General features: G+C 50.2%; 2 protein-coding genes across 2 annotated transcripts in view; one reads left to right on the forward strand and one right to left on the reverse strand.

Annotated features, from left to right (window-relative positions):
- The window catches only part of LOC309484869 (inactive carboxypeptidase-like protein X2), a 24,146-nt gene that overhangs the window by 2,637 nt on the left and 1,509 nt on the right, over nucleotides 1–20,000 (forward strand). The window contains exons 3-13 of the mRNA XM_082151325.1: nucleotides 706–815; nucleotides 1,810–1,949; nucleotides 3,037–3,121; nucleotides 3,247–3,397; nucleotides 10,474–10,562; nucleotides 10,805–10,928; nucleotides 11,004–11,200; nucleotides 11,854–12,033; nucleotides 14,382–14,676; nucleotides 14,754–14,893; nucleotides 18,223–18,322. Coding sequence (XP_082007451.1) covers nucleotides 706–815; nucleotides 1,810–1,949; nucleotides 3,037–3,121; nucleotides 3,247–3,397; nucleotides 10,474–10,562; nucleotides 10,805–10,928; nucleotides 11,004–11,200; nucleotides 11,854–12,033; nucleotides 14,382–14,676; nucleotides 14,754–14,893; nucleotides 18,223–18,322 — 1,611 coding nt within the window. The remainder of the gene's footprint in view (nucleotides 1–705; nucleotides 816–1,809; nucleotides 1,950–3,036; nucleotides 3,122–3,246; nucleotides 3,398–10,473; nucleotides 10,563–10,804; nucleotides 10,929–11,003; nucleotides 11,201–11,853; nucleotides 12,034–14,381; nucleotides 14,677–14,753; nucleotides 14,894–18,222; nucleotides 18,323–20,000) is intronic.
- The window catches only part of hmx3b (H6 family homeobox 3b), a 73,075-nt gene continuing 56,706 nt past the window's right edge, over nucleotides 3,632–20,000 (reverse strand). Inside the window, exon 3 of the mRNA XM_082151352.1 lies at nucleotides 3,632–3,696. The gene's annotated coding sequence lies outside the window, so the exon portion shown is untranslated. The remainder of the gene's footprint in view (nucleotides 3,697–20,000) is intronic.

Below are 20,000 nucleotides of genomic sequence, written 5' to 3' on the forward strand. Positions count from 1 at the left end.
ATCACCAAGCAATGCTTCATTTTGTTCAGTCTGTGTGTAAAAACAAGAAGTACTTTATTTTAGATATATTCTCAAGATATATTCTTAATATCATATGCAGTAAATTTATCTTGAGTTTAGAATGATTATACAGAGGAACAAGACAGAAATACTGATTAATGAAAGGATTTTTAAGTGTGTGCAAGTCCTGTGCTGCTGTCATTGGTCAGTCAGTGTGATAGTCCCGCCCCACATTCATGTCATTGGTCAGTCAGTGTGATAGTCCCGCCCCACATTCATGTCATTGGTCAGTCAATCTGATAGTCCCGCCCCACATTCATGTCATTGGTCAGTCAGTCTGATAGTCCCGCCCCACATTCATGTCATTGGTCAGTCAGTTGACCTTTTCTGACTACATTAGCAGATATTTGTTCTTGTTTTAACCCGGTTGTGTTCCAGTCATGTTGACCCAGAGAGTTTTTTATGCTACTTAATGTTGTCACATTGGACTCAAACTTAATGACTTTGCACACACAGGTTATAACAACCTCCCAAAATTTTTTTTATAATTTTTGTGCTTTTTGGGTCTGGCCATTCATTTACACGACAGCAGTGTTTGGAGCTCGAGAACACAAACTTGAAACTGGTTCTAAGGTGCAAGTTTTGAAAGATCATTATTGCGTGTTTAAATAAAGGTAGATCTCCGATTCTTCTCTTCTCTGACAGACTGTCCTCCGCTGGGTCTGGAGACGCTGAAGATCGATGACTTTCAGCTCCACGCGTCCAGCATGAGACACTACGGTCTGGGGCCGCACAGGGGCCGACTGAACATCCAGGTGTGTGTGTGTGTGTGTGTGTGTGTGTGTGTGTGTGAGAGAGAGAAATGTTGCCAGTGTTTCTGCTCTTCGTCTGTTGTTACTCTGTTGATCTCAGACTCGTTCAGCCCAATCTTTGCCTCATCTGGATCCACTTTGCACAGAATTTGCTCTTTGTTTTCCGCTGCTCTTGATGAAAACAGAACGACAACCTAAAGCAGGAATGATCAGCTGGAAACCTCAGAGCGACAGCCGTGTGAAACTGACCCAGTTTCTGCTGAAATCCGCTGAGTCACAGAAAGCATTACGCAGCTGCGCTTCAGTCCAAAACATCATTGTGAAGGATCATTCTGACCCGCACAACCTCAGAGGATCCTTAAAAACTTTACAAAGTGGCTTCATTCACACAAAACGAATGGGTTAGTTTTCACTGTTATGCTGATGATACTCAGCTCTATATTTCCTCACACCCTGACGAAACTTACCAATACAAGAAATTAACGGAATGTATAGTTGAAATAAAAAATTGGATGACTAGTAATTTCCTTCTACTTAATTCTGAAAAAACTGAGATTCTAATTATTGGACTAAAAACTTCCTCACTTAATAATCTAGAATACTGTCTAACTCTTGATGGCTGCTCTGTCAAGTCCTCGTCGTCGGTTAGGAACCTGGGTGTGCTCTTTGATACGAATCTTTCATTTGAAAGTCACGTGTCTAGTATCTGTAAAACCGCATTCTTCCATATTAAAAATATATCTAAATTACGCCATATGCTCTCATTGACAAATGCGAAACAGTTAGTTCATGCGTTCATGACCTCAAGGCTAGATTATTGTAATGCTCTACTGGGTGGTTGCCCTGCACGCTTAATAAACAAACTACAGCTGGTCCAAAACGCAGCAGCTCGAGTTCTTACCAGAACCAGGAAGTATGACAATATTAGCCCGGTTCTGTCAACAGCTGTCTCACTGTGTGTGTGTGTGTGTGTGTGTGTGTGTGTGTGTGTGTGAAGGGTGGTCTGCTAGAGGATGACCTGTATGATGGAGGCTGGTGTGCTGGAAGGATTGACCCGCTTCAGTGGTTAGAGGTCGACGCTCGCAGACTCATGAAGTTCACCGGGGTCGTCACTCAGGGGCGGAGCTCACTCTGGTCGTAAGTACACAACACACACGCTCTACACAACACACACACACACACACACACACATCTCTTACTGTCGTCACTCAGGGGTGGAGCTCACTCTGGTCTTGAGTACACAACTCACACTCTACACACCACACACACACACACACACACACACACACACACTCTACACAACACACACACACACACACACACACACTCTACACAACACACACACACACACATCTCTTACTGTCGTCACTCAGGGGCAGAGCTCACTCTGGTCTTGAGTACACAACTCACACTCTACACAACACACACACACACACACACACACACAACTCTTACTGTCGTTACTCAGGGGCGGAGCTCACTCTGCTCATGAGTACACAACACACACTCTACACAACACAGTGTATCCAGTGAATGAGTTCACAACGCCACAACTGATCCAGTGTATGAGTACACAACGCCACAACTGATCCAGTGTAAGAGTACACAACGCCACAACTGATCCAGTGTATGAGTTCACAACGCCACAACTGATCCAGTGTATGAGTACACAACGCCACAACTGATCCAGTGTAAGAGTACACAACGCCACAACTGATCCAGTGTAAGAGTACACAACGCCACAACTGATCCAGTGTAAGAGTACACAACGCCACAACTGATCCAGTGTAAGAGTACACAACGCCACAACTGATCCAGTGTAAGAGTACACAACGCAAGCTCATGGGTTCGACTCTAAGGGATTGCATGAACTGATCCAGTGAAAGCCTTGAATGCAATGCCAAATCTGTCAAATGCATATACATAAATGAGAGATTATAATGCAGTGATCTAGTTTTGTGATGTTATGGTGTTGTTTGTGTCTCAGAGCACACACCAATATCCTATAATATGTATCTTACTGTATAGAAATGACATAAAAATAAATTCTGATTCAACCTACGCTTCATGTGTCATTTGAGCAGTGAGAGATTCAACGAGAAACTGAACAGATTATTGTGTTTGCTGATTGCTTGTTCTTCAGGCTTGACAATCTTCTAGCTGCACATGAGTTGTGTTCTTCTCTCCAGATGTCATGCAGTGTGTGTGTGTGTGTGTGTTGCAGGAGTGACTGGGTAAGCTCATATAAAGTTCTGCTCAGTAATGACTCTCACAGCTGGGTGACACTGAAGAACGGCTCAAGAGATCTGGTGAGACACCGAATACACCCTTCACAACCATCAGCTGATATACACACACACATACACATACACACACACATACACGCACACACACACAGCTGTAACTGTAACCCAGTGTTTCTACGCCTCAGTAGATTTTCACTGGGAATCGAGAGAAGGAGATTCCCGTCCTCAACACCTTCCCCAAACCTGTGGTCGCTCGTTACATTCGCATAAACCCTCGATCCTGGTTCCCCGGTGGCGGCATTTGTATGCGTGTGGAGATCTTGGGCTGCCCAATGCCAGGTGACACACACACTAAACACACACTAAACACACACATATACACACACACACACACACACACACACACATACACACACACACACAAATACACACACTAAACACACACACACACACACTGTTATGGATTACATTATCCAGTTCCATCTATTGAAGATCAGAGTCACGCCAGTATGGAGATGGGTTTGTTGAGGATCATTTGTGGATGTGTCGATGAGAAGGGAGAGTCTAGTTGACACAATCTCTGCTGACACTTCAGGGATGCGTTGTGGTCGTGTCTAGGTGCAGGTCCTCCATCTGATCTGGATACGGCCCGGATCTGGCTGACTACATCATGCGTTGTGGTCGTGTCTAGGCGCAGGTCCTCCATCTGATCTGTATACGGCCCGGATCCGGCTGACTACATCATGCGTTGTGGTCGTGTCTAGGTGCAGGTCCTCCATCTGATCTGGATACGGCCCGGATCTGGCTGACTACATCATGCGTTGTGGTCGTGTCTAGGCGCAGGTCCTCCATCTGATCTGGATACGGCCCGGATCCGGCTGACTACATCATGTGTTGTGGTCGTGTCTAGGCGCAGGTCCTCCATCTGATCTGGATACGGTCCGGATCCGGCTGACTACATCATGTGTTGTGGTCGTGTCTAGGCGCAGGTCCTCCATCTGATCTGGATATGGCCCGGATTCGGCTGACTACATCATGCGTTGTGGTCGTGTCTAGGCGCAGGTCCTCCATCTGATCTGGATACGGCCCGGATATGGCTGACTACATCATGTGTTGTGGTCGTGTCTAGGCGCAGGTCCTCCATCTGATCTGGATACGGCCCGGATACGGCTGACTACATCATGCGTTGTGGTCGTGTCTAGGCGCAGGTCCTCCATCTGACTGGATCCGGCTGACTACATCATGTGTTGTGGTCGTATCTAGGCGCAGGTCCTCCATCTGACTGGATCCGGCTGACTACATCATGCATTGTGGTCGTGTCTAGGCGCAGGTCCTCCATCTGATCTCGATACGGCCCAGATCTGGCTGACTACATCATGTGTTGTGGTCTTGTCTAAGCGCAGGTACTCCATCTGATCTGGATACGGCCCAGATCTGGCTGACTACATCATGTGTTGTGGTCGTGTCTAGGCGCAGGTCCTCCATCTGACTGGATCCGGCTGACTACATCATGTGTTGTGGTCTTGTCTAGGCGCAGGTCCTCCATCTGACTGGATACGGCTGACTACATCATGCATTGTGGTCGTGTCTAGGCGCAGGTCCTCCATCTGATCTCGATACGGCCCAGATCCGGCTGACTACATCATGTGTTGTGGTCGTGTCTAGGCGCAGGTCCTCCATCTGACTGGATACGGCTGACTACATCATGTGTTGTGGTTGTGTCTAGGCGCAGGTCCTCCATCTGATCTCGATACGGCCCAGATCCGGCTGACTACATTATGTGTTGTGGTCGTGTCTAGGCGCAGGTCCTCCATCTGACTGGATACGGCTGACTACATCATGTGTTGTGGTCGTGTCTAGGCGCAGGTCCTCCATCTGATCTGGATACGGCCCGTATCTGGCTGACTACATCATGTGTTGTGGTCGTGTCTAGGCGCAGGTCCTCCATCTGACTGGATACGGCCCAGATCCGGCTGACTACATCATGTGTTGTGGTCATGTCTAGGCGCAGATCCTCCATCTGATCTGGATACGGCCCGGATCCGGTCCGGATCCGGCTGACTACATCATGCGTTGTGCTCGTGTCTAGGCGCAGGTCCTCCATCTGATCTCGATACGGCCCAGATCCGGCTGACTACATCATGTGTTGTGGTCGTGTCTAGGCGCAGATCCTCCATCTGATCTGGATACGGCCTGGATCCGGCTGACTACATCATGTGTTGTGGTCGTGTCTAGGCGCAGATCCTCCATCTGACTGGATCCGGCTGACTACATCATGTGTTGTGGTCTTGTCTAAGCGCAGGTTCTCCATCTGATCTGGATACGGCCCAGATCTGGCTGACTACATCATGTGTTGTGGTCGTGTCTAGGCGCAGGTCCTCCATCTGACTGGATCCGGCTGACTACATCATGTGTTGTGGTCGTGTCTAGGCGCAGATCCTCCATCTGATCTCGATACGGCCCAGATCCGGCTGACTATATCATGTGTTGTGGTCGTGTCTAGGCGCAGGTCCTCCATCTGACTGGATACGGCTGACTACATCATGCGTTGTGGTCGTGTCTAGGCGCAGATCCTCCATCTGATCTGGATACGGCCCCGATCCGGCTGACTACATCATGTGTTGTGGTCGTGTCTAGGCACAGGTCCACCATCTGATCTGGATACGGCCGGGATCCGGCTGACTACATCATGCGTTGTGGTCGTGTCTAGGCGCAGGTCCTCCATCTGATCTGGATACGGCCGGGATCCGGCTGACTACATCATGCGTTGTGGTCGTGTCTAGGCACAGGTCCATCATCTGATCTGGATACGGCCGGGATCCGGCTGACTACATCATGCGTTGTGGTCGTGTCTAGGCGCAGGTCCTCCATCTGATCTGGATACGGCCGGGATCCGGCTGACTACATCATGTGTTGTGGTCGTGTCTAGGCACAGGTCCACCATCTGATCTGGATACGGCCGGGATCCGGCTGACTACATCATGCGTTGTGGTCGTGTCTAGGCACAGGTCCTCCATCTGATCTGGATACGGCCGGGATCCGGCTGACTACATCATGCGTTGTGGTCGTGTCTAGGCACAGGTCCTCCATCTGATCTGGATATGGCCCGGATCCGGCTGACTACATCATGCGTTGTGGTCTTGTCTAGGCGCAGGTCCTCCATCTGACTGGATCCGGCTGACTACATCATGTGTTGTGGTCGTATCTAGGCGCAGGTCCTCCATCTGACTGGATCCGGCTGACTACATCATGCATTGTGGTCGTGTCTAGGCGCAGGTCCTCCATCTGATCTCGATACGGCCCAGATCTGGTTGACTACATCATGTTTTGTGGTCGTGTCTAGGCGCAGATCCTCCATCTGACTGGATCCGGCTGACTACATCATGTGTTGTGGTCTTGTCTAAGCGCAGGTACTCCATCTGATCTGGATACGGCCCAGATCTGGCTGACTACATCATGTGTTGTGGTCGTGTCTTGGCGCAGGTCCTCCATCTGACTGGATCCGGCTGACTACATCATGTGTTGTGGTCTTGTCTAGGCGCAGGTCCTCCATCTGACTGGATACGGCTGACTACATCATGCATTGTGGTCGTGTCTAGGCGCAGGTCCTCCATCTGATCTCGATACGGCCCAGATCCGGCTGACTACATCATGTGTTGTGGTCGTGTCTAGGCGCAGGTCCTCCATCTGACTGGATACGGCTGACTACATCATGTGTTGTGGTTGTGTCTAGGCGCAGGTCCTCCATCTGATCTCGATACGGCCCAGATCCGGCTGACTACATCATGTGTTGTGGTCGTGTCTAGGCGCAGGTCCTCCATCTGATCTGGATACGGCCCGTATCTGGCTGACTACATCATGTGTTGTGGTCGTGTCTAGGCGCAGGTCCTCCATCTGACTGGATACGGCCCAGATCCGGCTGACTACATCATGTGTTGTGGTCGTGTCTAGGCGCAGATCCTCCATCTGATCTGGATACGGCCCGGATCCGGTCCAGATCCGGCTGACTACATCATGCGTTGTGCTCGTGTCTAGGCGCAGGTCCTCCATCTGACTGGATACGGCCCGTATCTGGCTGACTACATCATGTGTTGTGGTCGTGTCTAGGCGCAGGTCCTCCATCTGACTGGATACGGCCCGGATCCGGCTGACTACATCATGCGTTGTGGTCGTGTCTAGGCGCAGATCCTCCATCTGATCTCGATACGGCCCAGATCCGGCTGACTACATCATGTGTTGTGGTCGTGTCTAGGCGAAGATCCTCCATCTGATCTGGATACGGCCTGGATCCGGCTGACTACATCATGTGTTGTGGTCGTGTCTAGGCGCAGATCCTCCATCTGATCTGGATACGGCCCGGATCCGGCTGACTACATCATGTGTTGTGGTCGTGTCTAGGCGCAGGTCCTCCAACTGATCTGGATACGGCCCGTATCTGGCTGACTACATCATGTGTTGTGGTCGTGTCTAGGCGCAGGTCCTCCATCTGACTGGATACGGCCCGGATCCGGCTGACTACATCATGTGTTGTGGTCGTGTCTAGGCGCAGGTCCTCCATCTGATCTCGATACGGCCCAGATCCGGCTGACTACATCATGTGTTGTGGTCGTGTCTAGGCGCAGGTCCTCCATCTGACTGGATACGGCTGACTACATCATGTGTTGTGGTCGTGTCTAGGCGCAGGTCCTCCATCTGATCTGGATACGGCCCGTATCTGGCTGACTACATCATGTGTTGTGGTCGTGTCTAGGCGCAGGTCCTCCATCTGACTGGATACGGCCCAGATCCGGCTGACTACATCATGTGTTGTGGTCGTGTCTAGGCGCAGATCCTCCATCTGATCTGGATACGGCCCGGATCCGGTCCAGATCCGGCTGACTACATCATGCGTTGTGCTCGTGTCTAGGCGCAGGTCCTCCATCTGACTGGATACGGCCCGTATCTGGCTGACTACATCATGTGTTGTGGTCGTGTCTAGGCGCAGGTCCTCCATCTGACTGGATACGGCCCGGATCCGGCTGACTACATCATGCGTTGTGGTCGTGTCTAGGCGCAGATCCTCCATCTGATCTCGATACGGCCCAGATCCGGCTGACTACATCATGTGTTGTGGTCGTGTCTAGGCGAAGATCCTCCATCTGATCTGGATACGGCCTGGATCCGGCTGACTACATCATGTGTTGTGGTCGTGTCTAGGCGCAGATCCTCCATCTGATCTGGATACGGCCCGGATCCGGCTGACTACATCATGTGTTGTGGTCGTGTCTAGGTGCAGGTCCTCCAACTGATCTGGATACGGCCCGTATCTGGCTGACTACATCATGTGTTGTGGTCGTGTCTAGGCGCAGGTCCTCCATCTGACTGGATACGGCCCGGATCCGGCTGACTACATCATGTGTTGTGGTCGTGTCTAGGCGCAGATCCTCCATCTGACTGGATACGGCCCAGATCCGGCTGACTACATCATGTGTTGTGGTCGTGTCTAGGCGCAGGTCCTCCATCTGACTGGACACGGCTGACTACATCATGTGTTGTGGTCGTGTCTAGGCGCAGGTCCTCCATCTGATCTGGATACGGCCCGTATATGGCTGACTACATCATGTGCTGTGGTCGTATCTAGGCGCAGGTCCTCCATCTGACTGGATACGGCCCATATCTGGCTGACTACATCATGTGTTGTGGTCGTGTCTAGGCGCAGGTCCTCCATCTGACTGGATACGGCCCGGATCCGGCTGACTACATCATGTGTTGTGGTCGTGTCTAGGCCCAGATCCTCCATCTGATCTCGATACAGCCCGAATCCGGCTGACTACATCATGTGTTGTGGTCGTGTCTAGGCGCAGGTCCTCCATCTGACTGGATACGGCCCGGATCCGGCTGACTACATCATGTGTTGTGGTCGTGTCTAGGCGCAGATCCTCCATCTGATCTCGATACGGCCCAGATCCGGCTGACTACATCATGTGTTGTGGTCGTGTCTAGGCGCAGGTCCTCCATCTGATCTGGATACGGCCCGTATCTGGCTGACTATATCATGTGCTGTGGTCGTATCTAGGCGCAGGTCCTCCATCTGACTGGATACGGCCCATATCTGGCTGACTACATCATGTGTTGTGGTCGTGTCTAGGCACAGGTCCTCCATCTGACTGGATACGGCCCGGATACGGCTGACTACATCATGCGTTGTAGTCGTGTCTAGGCGCAGATCCTCCATCTGATCTCGATACAGCCCAAATCCGGCTGACTACATCATGCGTTGTGGTCGTGTCTAGGCGCAGGTCCTCCATCTGACTGGATACGGCCCGGATCCGGCTGACTACATCATGTGTTGTGGTCGTGTCTAGGCGCAGATCCTCCATCTGATCTCGATACGGCCCAGATCCGGCTGACTATATCATGTGTTGTGGTCGTGTCTAGGCGCAGGTCCTCCATCTGACTGGATACGGCTGACTACATCATGCGTTGTGGTCGTGTCTAGGTGCAGATCCTCCATCTGATCTGGATACGGCCCCGATCCGGCTGACTACATCATGGGTTGTGGTCGTGTCTAGGCACAGGTCCACCATCTGATCTGGATACGGCCGGGATCCGGCTGACTACATCATGCGTTGTGGTCGTGTCTAGGCGCAGGTCCTCCATCTGATCTGGATACGGCCCGGATCCGGCTGACTACATCATGCGTTGTGGTCTTGTCTAGGCACAGGTCCATCATCTGATCTGGATACGGCCGGGATCCGGCTGACTACATCATGCGTTGTGGTCGTGTCTAGGCGCAGGTCCTCCATCTGATCTGGATACGGCCGGGATCCGGCTGACTACATCATGTGTTGTGGTCGTGTCTAGGCACAGGTCCACCATCTGATCTGGATACGGCCGGGATCCGGCTGACTACATCATGCGTTGTGGTCGTGTCTAGGCGCAGGTCCTCCATCTGATCTGGATACGGCCGGGATCCGGCTGACTACATCATGCGTTGTGGTCGTGTCTAGGCACAGGTCCTCCATCTGATCTGGATATGGCCCGGATCCGGCTGACTACATCATGCGTTGTGGTCTTGTCTAGGCGCAGGTCCTCCATCTGATCTCGATACGGCCTGGATCCGGTTAATTACAGTAAACCTCGGAATACACAGAAAGCCTAACATTAGCGTAGATGCCATTGTTCTTATGATGTAACGAGTACATTGGGGGTTATAGGAAGTCTTCTCGGTTCCGGCTGACCTAATTTATGCAGCCTAATAATAACTAAACACACACACACACACACACACACACTCACTCTCTCTCACACACACACACACACACACACACACACACACACACACACACTCAGCTCGAAAAAAAGTTAGTGAATCCCTGATCCAAACTAGATCAAAGCTTTAATTCTTTCTCGTGTATTTTTAATGCTTCTTTCAGATCCAAACAATTATTACCGGAGAAGAAACGAAGTGACGACGACAGACAACCTGGACTTCAGACACCACAGTTATAAAGAGATGAGACAGGTGTGAGGAAGAGCAGGTCACATGCTTCTGTCATGTAATAAAACACTCTTGTGTTTCTGCATCAACACAAGAGTGTGTGTGTGTTCAGCTGATGAAGGTGGTGAACGAGAAGTGTTGTGTGTGTGTGTGTGTGTGTGTGTGTGTGTTCAGCTGATGAAGGTGGTGAATGAGAAGTGTTGTGTGTGTGTGTTCAGCTGATGAAGGTGGTGAATGAGAAGTGTTGTGTGTGTGTGTGTGTTCAGCTGATGAAGGTGGTGAACGAGAAGTGTCCGAACATCACGCGCATCTACAACATCGGCCGGAGTTTCAGCGGACAGAAGCTGTACGCCATCGAGATCTCGGACCGGCCTGGCGAGCACGAGCTGGGTGAGGCGCTGGACACACAGGTGACACAGGTGTGTGTGTGACGGGGGATCACAGTGTGTGTGTGTGTGTTCGCAGGTGAGCCTGAGTTCCGCTACACGGCCGGTTCCCACGGTAACGAGGTTCTGGGCCGCGAGCTGCTGCTGCTGCTCATGCAGTTCATGTGTCAGGAGTATCTGAGCGGAAACACACGCATACGCCACCTAGTGGAGGAGACGCGCATTCACCTCCTGCCCTCCATCAACCCCGACGGCTACGAGAAGGCCTTTGCAGCGGTAACCACACACCGTTACATGCTCACACTCTTCCGCTTTCGTTTACAAGCAACTGATGCTAGAATATTAATATACACTCGCATTCTGAAGTCTCTTCTGCTCAACAAGAAAATACAGTAAAACAATAATATTGTAAAATATTAGTTCAATTAAAATTGCTAAAATAATTACAGAGACTATCATTCATGAAACATGAGATCATGTGATGACAATGTAGGAAATGACTGTCTATGTGAAATATTATTCAAATGTAAAACAGCTGTTTTCTATGTGAATATATTATTATAATGTAAAACAGCTGTTTTCTATGTGAATATACAGTAAAGTGTAATTTATTCCTGTGATCAAAGCTGAATTTTCAGCATCATAACTCCAGTCTTCAGTGTCACATGATCCTTCAGAAATCATTCTAATATGATTATTTGATGCTCGAGAAACATTTATGATTATTATCAGCGTTGAAAAGAGTTCATATTTCTGTGGAAACTGTGATACATTTAATTTTTCAGGATTCTTTGATGAATAGAAAGTTCAAAAGAACAGCATTTATTTGAAATAGAATCTTTTGTAACATTATAAATGTCTTTACTCTCAGTTTAGATCAGTGTAATGCTGGTCTCTCTCTCTGTGTGTGTGTGTGTGTGTGTGTTCAGGGCTCTGAGCTCAGCGGATGGACTCTGGGCCGCTGGAGTCAAGACGGCCTCGACATCCATCATAATTTCCCTGATCTCAACGCTGTCCTCTGGGAGGCGGAGAACCGGAACTGGGTCCCGCGCAAATTCCACAACCATCACATACCCATCCCAGACTGGTACCGCTCCGAGAACGCCAGTGTACGTTAACATGTGTGTGTGATCAACGTTCGTCTGGAGTCACGACACGCTTCATGAGATCAGATTCTTAATCAGCTACAGATGATTGATAGTTTTATCAGAAATTTCAGTTGAAAAGTCATTGGTTATTGGTTTGAAATCTAGATTTGTCCGTCACATCTTTTTCCATAGTAAAATGTCTTTTGTTAATAATATGAACAGTCGAATACTGCAGCTACTTGCCAAAGAAATACACTATATTGCCAAAAGTATTGGGACTCCCCTCTAAATCATTGAATTCAAGTGTTCCAATCACTTCCATGGCCACAGTTGTATAAATCAAGCACTTAGGCATGAAGACGCTTCTACAAACATCTGTGAAAGAATGGGTTGCTCTCAGGAGCTCAGTGAACTCAAGCGTGGTACCGTGATGGGGTAAAGTGTGGGATACAGTGATGTAAAGTGTGGGATGCAGTGGAGTAAAGCGTGGGGTGCAGTGAAGTAAGCGTGGGCTGCAGTGGAGTAAAGCGTGGGATGCAATGGAGTAAAGCGTGGGATGCAATGGAGTAAAGCGTGGGGTGCAGTGGAGTTAAGCGTGGGGTGCAGTGGAGTAAAGCGTGGGATACAGTGGAGTAAAGCGTGGGATGCAGTGGAGTAAAGCGTGGGGTGCAGTGGAGTAAAGCGTGGGGTGCAGTGGAGTAAAGTGTGGGATGCAGTGGAGTTAAGCGTGGGATGCAGTGGAGTTAAGCGTGGGATGCAGTGGTGTAACGCGTGGGGTGCAGTGGAGTAAAGCGTGGGGTGCAGCGGAGTAAAGCGTGGGGTGCAGTGGAGTAAAGCGTGGGATGCAGTGGAGTAAAGCGTGGGATGCAGTGGAGTAAAGCGTGGGATGCAGTGGTGTAATGGGGTAAAGAGTGGGATGCAGTGGTGTAAAGCGTGGGATGCAGTGGTGTAAAGCGTGGGATGCAGTGGTGTAAAGTGTGGGATGCAGTGGAGTAAAGCGTGGGATGCAGTGATGTAAAGTGGGATGCAGTGGTGTTAAGCGTGGGATGCAGTGGTGTAAAGCGTGGGATGCAGTGGAGTAAAGCGTGGGATGCAGTGATGTAAAGTGGGATGCAGTGGTGTTAAGCGTGGGATGCAGTGGTGTAAAGCGTGGGATGCAGTGGTTTATAGCGTTAGATGCAATGGAGTAAAGCGTGGGATACAGTGATGTAAAGCGTGGGATGCAGTGGTGTAAAGCGTGGGATGCAGTGGTGTAAAGCGTGGGATGCAGTGGTGTAAAGCGTGGGATGCAGTGGTGTAAAGCGTGGGATGCAGTGGTGTAATGGGGTAAAGAGTGGGATGCAGTGGTGTAAAGCGTGGGATGCAGTGGTGTAAAGCGTGGGATGCAGTGGTGTAAAGCGTGGGATGCAGTGGTGTAAAGCGTGAGATGCAATTGTGTAAAGCGTGGGATGCAGTGGTGTAAAGTGTGGGATGCAGTGGTGTAAAGCGCGGGATGCAGTGGAGTAAAGCGTGGGATGCAGTGGTGTAATGGGGTAAAGAGTGGGATGCAGTGGTGTAAAGCGTGGGATGCAGTGGTGTAAAGCGTGAGACGCAATTGTGTAAAGCGTGGGATACAGTGGTGTAAAGCGTGGTATGCAGTGGTGTAAAGCGTGGGATGCAGTGGTGTAAAGCGTGGGATGCAGTGGTGTAAAGCGTGGGATGCAGTGGTGTAAAGCGTTGGATGCAGTGGTGTAAAGCGTGGAATGCAGTGGTGTAAAGCGTGGGATGCAGTGGTGTAAAGCGTGGGATGCAGTGGTGTAAAGAGTGGGATGCAGTGGTGTAAAGCGTTGGATGCAGTGGTGTAAAGCGTTGGATGCAGTGGTGTAAAGCGTTGGATGCAGTGGTGTAAAGCGTGGGATGCAGTGGTGTAAAGCGTGAGATGCAATTGTGTAAAGCGTGGGATGCAGTGGTGTAAAGCGTGGGATGCAGTGGTGTAATGGGCTAAAGCGTGGGATGCAGTGATGTAAACCGTGGGATGCAGTGGTGTAAAGCGTGGGATGCAGTGGTGTAATGGTGTAAAGCGTGGGATGCAGTGGTGTAATGGTGTAAAGCGTGGGATGCAGTGGTGTAATGGAGTAAAGCATGGGATGCAGCGGAGACATGTTCTCTGGAGTGACGAATCACGCTTTTCTGTCTGGCAATCCGATGGATGGAGTCTGGGTTTGGCGGTTGCCAGGAGAACGGTTCAGCTCAAGTTTTGTTCTTGATAATAATCGATAATATTACTGAATTTGTCTTTTAAAAACCCAGATATATCATATTACACAGCACTATTGAACTGCTGCAGTCTCGTGTATCTTGCTCTAAAACACTCTGACCTCTGACCCCAGGTGGCGGTGGAGACGCGCGCTCTGGTGTCGTGGATGGAGAAGATCCCGTTCGTGTTGGGGGGGAACCTGCAGGGCGGCGAGCTGGTGGTGTCGTTCCCGTTCGACCGCACGCGCTCCGAGAAGCTCCGGCACCCGACGCCCACGGCGGACGATCACGTGTTCCGCTGGCTAGCGTTCTCCTACGCCTCCACACACCGGCTCATGACCCTCGCCAGCCGCAGGGTCTGCCACACACACGACTTCGCCAAGGAGGACGGCACCGTCAACGGCGCCTCGTGGCACACGGCTGCAGGAAGTGAGGTCATCGGCAGCACACCTGATCTCTGATGGTGAGGGTCGTTGGTCTCGCTAACGGTTGTTGTTCGTTAACAGGTATGAATGACTTCAGTTACCTGCACACCAACTGCTTCGAGCTCTCCATGTACGTGGGCTGCGATAAATACCCTCATGAGAGCGAACTACCGGAGGAGTGGGAGAATAACCGCGAGTCTCTGCTCGTCTTCATGGAACAGGTGATCTCACACACACACACACACACACACACACACAGACACACACAGACATGCCTTTGAGTTACTGTGTCCTAACCAGATGCGATAAGATTCCAGCAATAAGAAGTTTGTCTGTCCACACCAAGCGGCAACCTTCCCTTCTCTCTCTCTTGAATCCGACTCTGAAGAGACTTAAACTGCAGTTCATCCACTGGCCACTAGAGGCCGGCTGCAGAAGAGACTCAATCCCATAAACCCCCATGTTAAAATCCCCAACTTTACAGCAGAAAAACACTTTACAATCTGGTGCAAAAAGTGGTTTTGGTCTATATAGCTAATGTTGCCATTCATGACGACTGTGAGGGGGTGAATTTTTTTTATAACTTGTCCGTTTAAATTATATTAAGCCTTAAAGTTCTGCGTAATTAAGGGCGTGGCCACTTGAATGACAGGTGGATTGCCGCTGATGTCACTACTAGCTGTTTGTCTGTTGTCTGTTAGCGTCACGTCACCTCAGCTAATCCATCTCACTGCACAGTTTCATTTATCTGGTAGTGACGCGTGGCCAAGATGGTGACGGCCGGCTCTGCCCACTTTGGGCTTCAAAAACGCTCTTCAGAAACACTCCGGGTGACGTCACACACACTACGCTCATATGTTTTTACAGTGTGTATTGTAATTTGTGTTTGTATGACTTTCAGGAGATTTTAACTCTCCTGCCAGGCTGTTGTTGAAAGTAAGAACTTGTTCTTAAATGACTTGCCTGGTTAACTAAAGGTTAATAATAATAAAAAACCTTGCACTGCACTCGCAACCAAATCAATCACAAATCACAGCCAATCAGAAGAGGTCTTTAATTTGGGCACTGAAAAACAGCGATTATTAAACTTAAGAATCCTTTGGTTTAATTAAATATGAGCACTGCAGGTTTCAAAGTCAAAACGTGGCGCTGTTGCACATTCTACAGTTTTAGAGCAGTTCGAGTCGAATATAACTGATTCAAAGAGACTCGAGAAACAATAGCTGTGTCCCAATGTGAAGGCTGCATCCTTCGAAGGACTGAAGACTTCAAGGATGCAGCCTTTGCGTCCTCTGAAGGACGCACCATGTAGCCTTCATAGGATTTCCTAATTGCGCAACCAGGTGTTTCTGATCACCGCTCCTCAACGGTGTGAGAGGACAGCTGCCATCCTGATCATTCATTTGATATAGCCTAATTGAGTAAACAGCTATGGAGCCAGAATTGGCTATTGTCATTTTTATGTTTTATATTTTACTGGAGGACATGGTGAGGATGTTTCAGCCCCGGCGCTGCCAGGTCATGTATTTTTGGTTTAGCCCTGTTTGAATACAAAACCCAATTGAATATAAAAAAAAGTCCAGTATTTCGCCCGCTCGTCATCGGCAGCTGTCACGGTTGCCAGGCGACAAGAACAATCCTCCGTAGGCTAGACCGGTCCGAGCGCTTCAGATGCGCCCTTTGATATGGGACATATCAAACTTATATGAGACTTTAATTTTCGGAACTGCATATTTCATTAAATATTCACGTATGTGAAGTAACCTACTGAAGTACCTTTTTTCCCTCACATATGATTTTACATTAAACTACACAAAAGTATATAATGTAACAACCTTGAAAATATTCATAAGTAAAATGCAGGAATATCATAATATAAATACAAACTTTCCCCTGCAGAATACATACCTCTAGTTTTACTCTTGATACTAAAAACTTGTTATTAAAAGTACTTTTTTCAGAAATTACTCTTTTTGAAAGTCTAATTATTATTCTAATAAAAGTCTACATCATTTTTTCCTTATTTTATGTACTGTAAATGTTTGTTGATTTTGATATGTTTAACGTATGTTGTTAATAGTTGGAAAAAGTACTTTAATGTAGCCCGTGGAACAAATGATTTTCATTTACCAATTCTATTTGAAAAAAAAAAAAGGTATACAAGAGTTTGTTTCATGTAGAAATTATGACTGTCAAAAAAATAAACAATGTCCAGAACAATTCATTCTCTTTTATTTACACATTTAAAGTTGCATAAAAAAATAATGTACAGATTTTCTTTCCTTTTAAAAAAAATAAAAAAAGTTAAAAAATATATATTTTTCAATAATTTTCTCAAGAAGAGAAAACAGCCTGTCCATCCTCTCCCTACTCTCCTCCTGTGCTCTCCTCGCCTCTGCCTTTGTGCTGGTGCTGCTGGTGCTGGCTCCTCACCGTGGGCACCCACTGCTGAACTGGGCCATGAGGACAAACCAGGGCCGAGTTTCAGCAGTGGGTTTCCCACTCACACTCTCACCTGTCCCAGGACACTTGCAATCCTAAGGGCAGAGCAAATTAACCATGGCTTGTTAACAACAACAGCACAATACATTTCAGCAAAGACGTGTTTTTTTTTCTCCTGAATTGCTCTAAAAAAGCTTAACACAGGGGTGCAATCTTAAGTGCATTCTTAACACTGCAAAATATGACACATCAAGACATGCATACAAAATACTTTTATTTATAGAAAATATCATATTTCTATATACTCAAATTTGGTTAAAACCACATAGCTTGCATGACAGCACTACAAAAACACATAAAAGTGAAACCCCATTGCCTTATCAACTGCTTTTCTTATTATTGTGGGCTTACTTCTTTAGCATATTTCTTTTAGCCTAATACAAAAGTGAGATAGTTTATTACTAGTGCAAATATTACAAATTGGTCGTTAAACTAATATTAGCACAAGTTTTGCCTCAAACTACCTGACAAATGAAGCCACGCAATGGTGACGAAGGAGTTAAGATGACGTTTATAATAAACTTTAACTCGGTTTCGCTAGCCATTTAAATAAATGAAAACATAATACTTACATTTAAATGTGAATTTGCTGTCCACCACCGATCTCTAGTCTCGGCCGCCTTTAAAAATAAATAAATGCTGTCGTTGACGGCGCGCAATGACTTATGGGGTAGAATAGGGTAGGATAGGCCGCTAAGTGTTCATTTATGTATCCTTCCTTTCACGGGGAAACGAAGGACGCATTTGGCGTCGCTTTTGAATCAGGGAAGCCTTCGTCGCGTCGCGATGACGCAACCGGCCTTCAAATACGGACTTCGGAGGATGCAGAACTGAATTGGGACAGCCTTCATCGAGCCGCGTGACGCAATCGGCCTTCAAATGCGACCTTCCAAGGATGCAGCCTTTGAATTGGGACGTCCTTCGTCGCGCCGCTGTGACGCAATCGGCCTTCAAATGCGGCCAATCGTCCTTCAAATACGGCCTTCGGAGGATGCAGCCTTCACATTGGGACACAGCTAATAAATGTTGTGTTGATGTGTTTGTACAGGTGCATCGTGGGATTAAAGGTGTGGTCAGAGACGCTCAGGGGAGAGGAATCGCCAATGCCATCATCTCTGTGGACGGAATCAATCACGACATCCGCACAGGTGAACATGCGACACACACACATGACACACACACACGACACACACAGGTGAAAGACGCGACACACAGCGGCCCACACGCGACACACACACGCAACACACACACACACACACACACACGCAACACACACACACACGACACACACACACAGGTGAAACACGCAACACACTCCGGTCCACACGCGTCACACAGCGGCCCACACGCGACACACAGCGGTCCACACGCGACACACAGCGGTCCACACGCGACACACAGCGGCCCACACGCGACACACAGCGGCCCACACGCGACACACACGCGACACACAGCGGCCCACACGCGACACACAGCGGCCCACACGCGACACACAGCGGCCCACACGCGTCACACTCCGGTCCACACGCGTCACACAGCGGCCCACACGCGACACACAGCGGCCCACACGCGACACACAGCGGTCCACACGCGACACACAGCGGCCCACACGCGTCACACTCCGGCCCACACGCGTCACACAGCGGCCCACACGCGTCACACAGCGGCCCACACGCGACACACAGCGGCCCACACGCGTCACACTCCGGTCCACACGCGTCACACTCCGGTCCACACGCGTCACACAGCGGTCCACACGCGACACACAGCGGTCCACACGCGACACACAGCGGCCCACACGCGACACACAGCGGCCCACACGCGTCACACAGCGGCCCACACGCGACACACAGCGGTCCACACGCGTCACACAGCGGCCCACACGCGACACACTCCGGTCCACACGCGACACACAGCGGTCCACACGCGTCACACTCCGGTCCACACGCGACACACAGCGGTCCACATGCGACACACAGCTGCCCACACGCGACACACAGCGGCCCACACGCGTTACACAGCGGCCCACACGCGACACACAGCGGTCCACACGCGTCACACAGCGGTCCACACGCGTCACACAGCGGCCCACACGCGTCACACAGCGGCCCACACGCGTCACACAGCGGCCCACACGCGACACACAGCGGTCCACACGCGACACACAGCGGTCCACACGCGACACACAGCGGTCCACACGCGACACACAGCGGCCCACACGCGACACACAGCGGCCCACACGCGACACACAGCGGCCCACACGCGACACACAGCGGCCCACACGCGACACACAGCGGTCCACACGCGACACACAGCGGTCCACACGCGACACACAGCGGTCCACACGCGACACACAGCGGTCCACACGCGACACACAGCGGCCCACACGCGTCACACAGCGGCCCACACGCGACACACAGCGGTCCACACGCGACACACAGCGGTCCACACGCGACACACAGCGGCCCACACGCGACACACAGCGGCCCACACGAGACACACAGCGGTCCACACGCGACACACAGCGGTCCACACGCGACACACAGCGGCCCACACGCGACACACAGCGGCCCACACGCGACACACAGCGGTCCACACGCGTCACACAGCGGCCCACACGCGACACACAGCGGCCCACACGCGACACACAGCGGTCCACACGCGACACACAGCGGCCCACACGCGTCACACAGCGGCCCACACGCGACACACAGCGGCCCACACGCGTCACACTCCGGCCCACACGCGTCACACAGCGGTCCACACGCGACACACAGCGGCCCACACGCGACACACAGCGGCCCACACGCATCACACTCCGGTCCA

This window comes from Leuciscus leuciscus (genome assembly GCF_965113295.1).
Source record: "Leuciscus leuciscus genome assembly, chromosome: 21".
Lineage (NCBI taxonomy): Eukaryota > Metazoa > Chordata > Actinopteri > Cypriniformes > Leuciscidae > Leuciscus > Leuciscus leuciscus.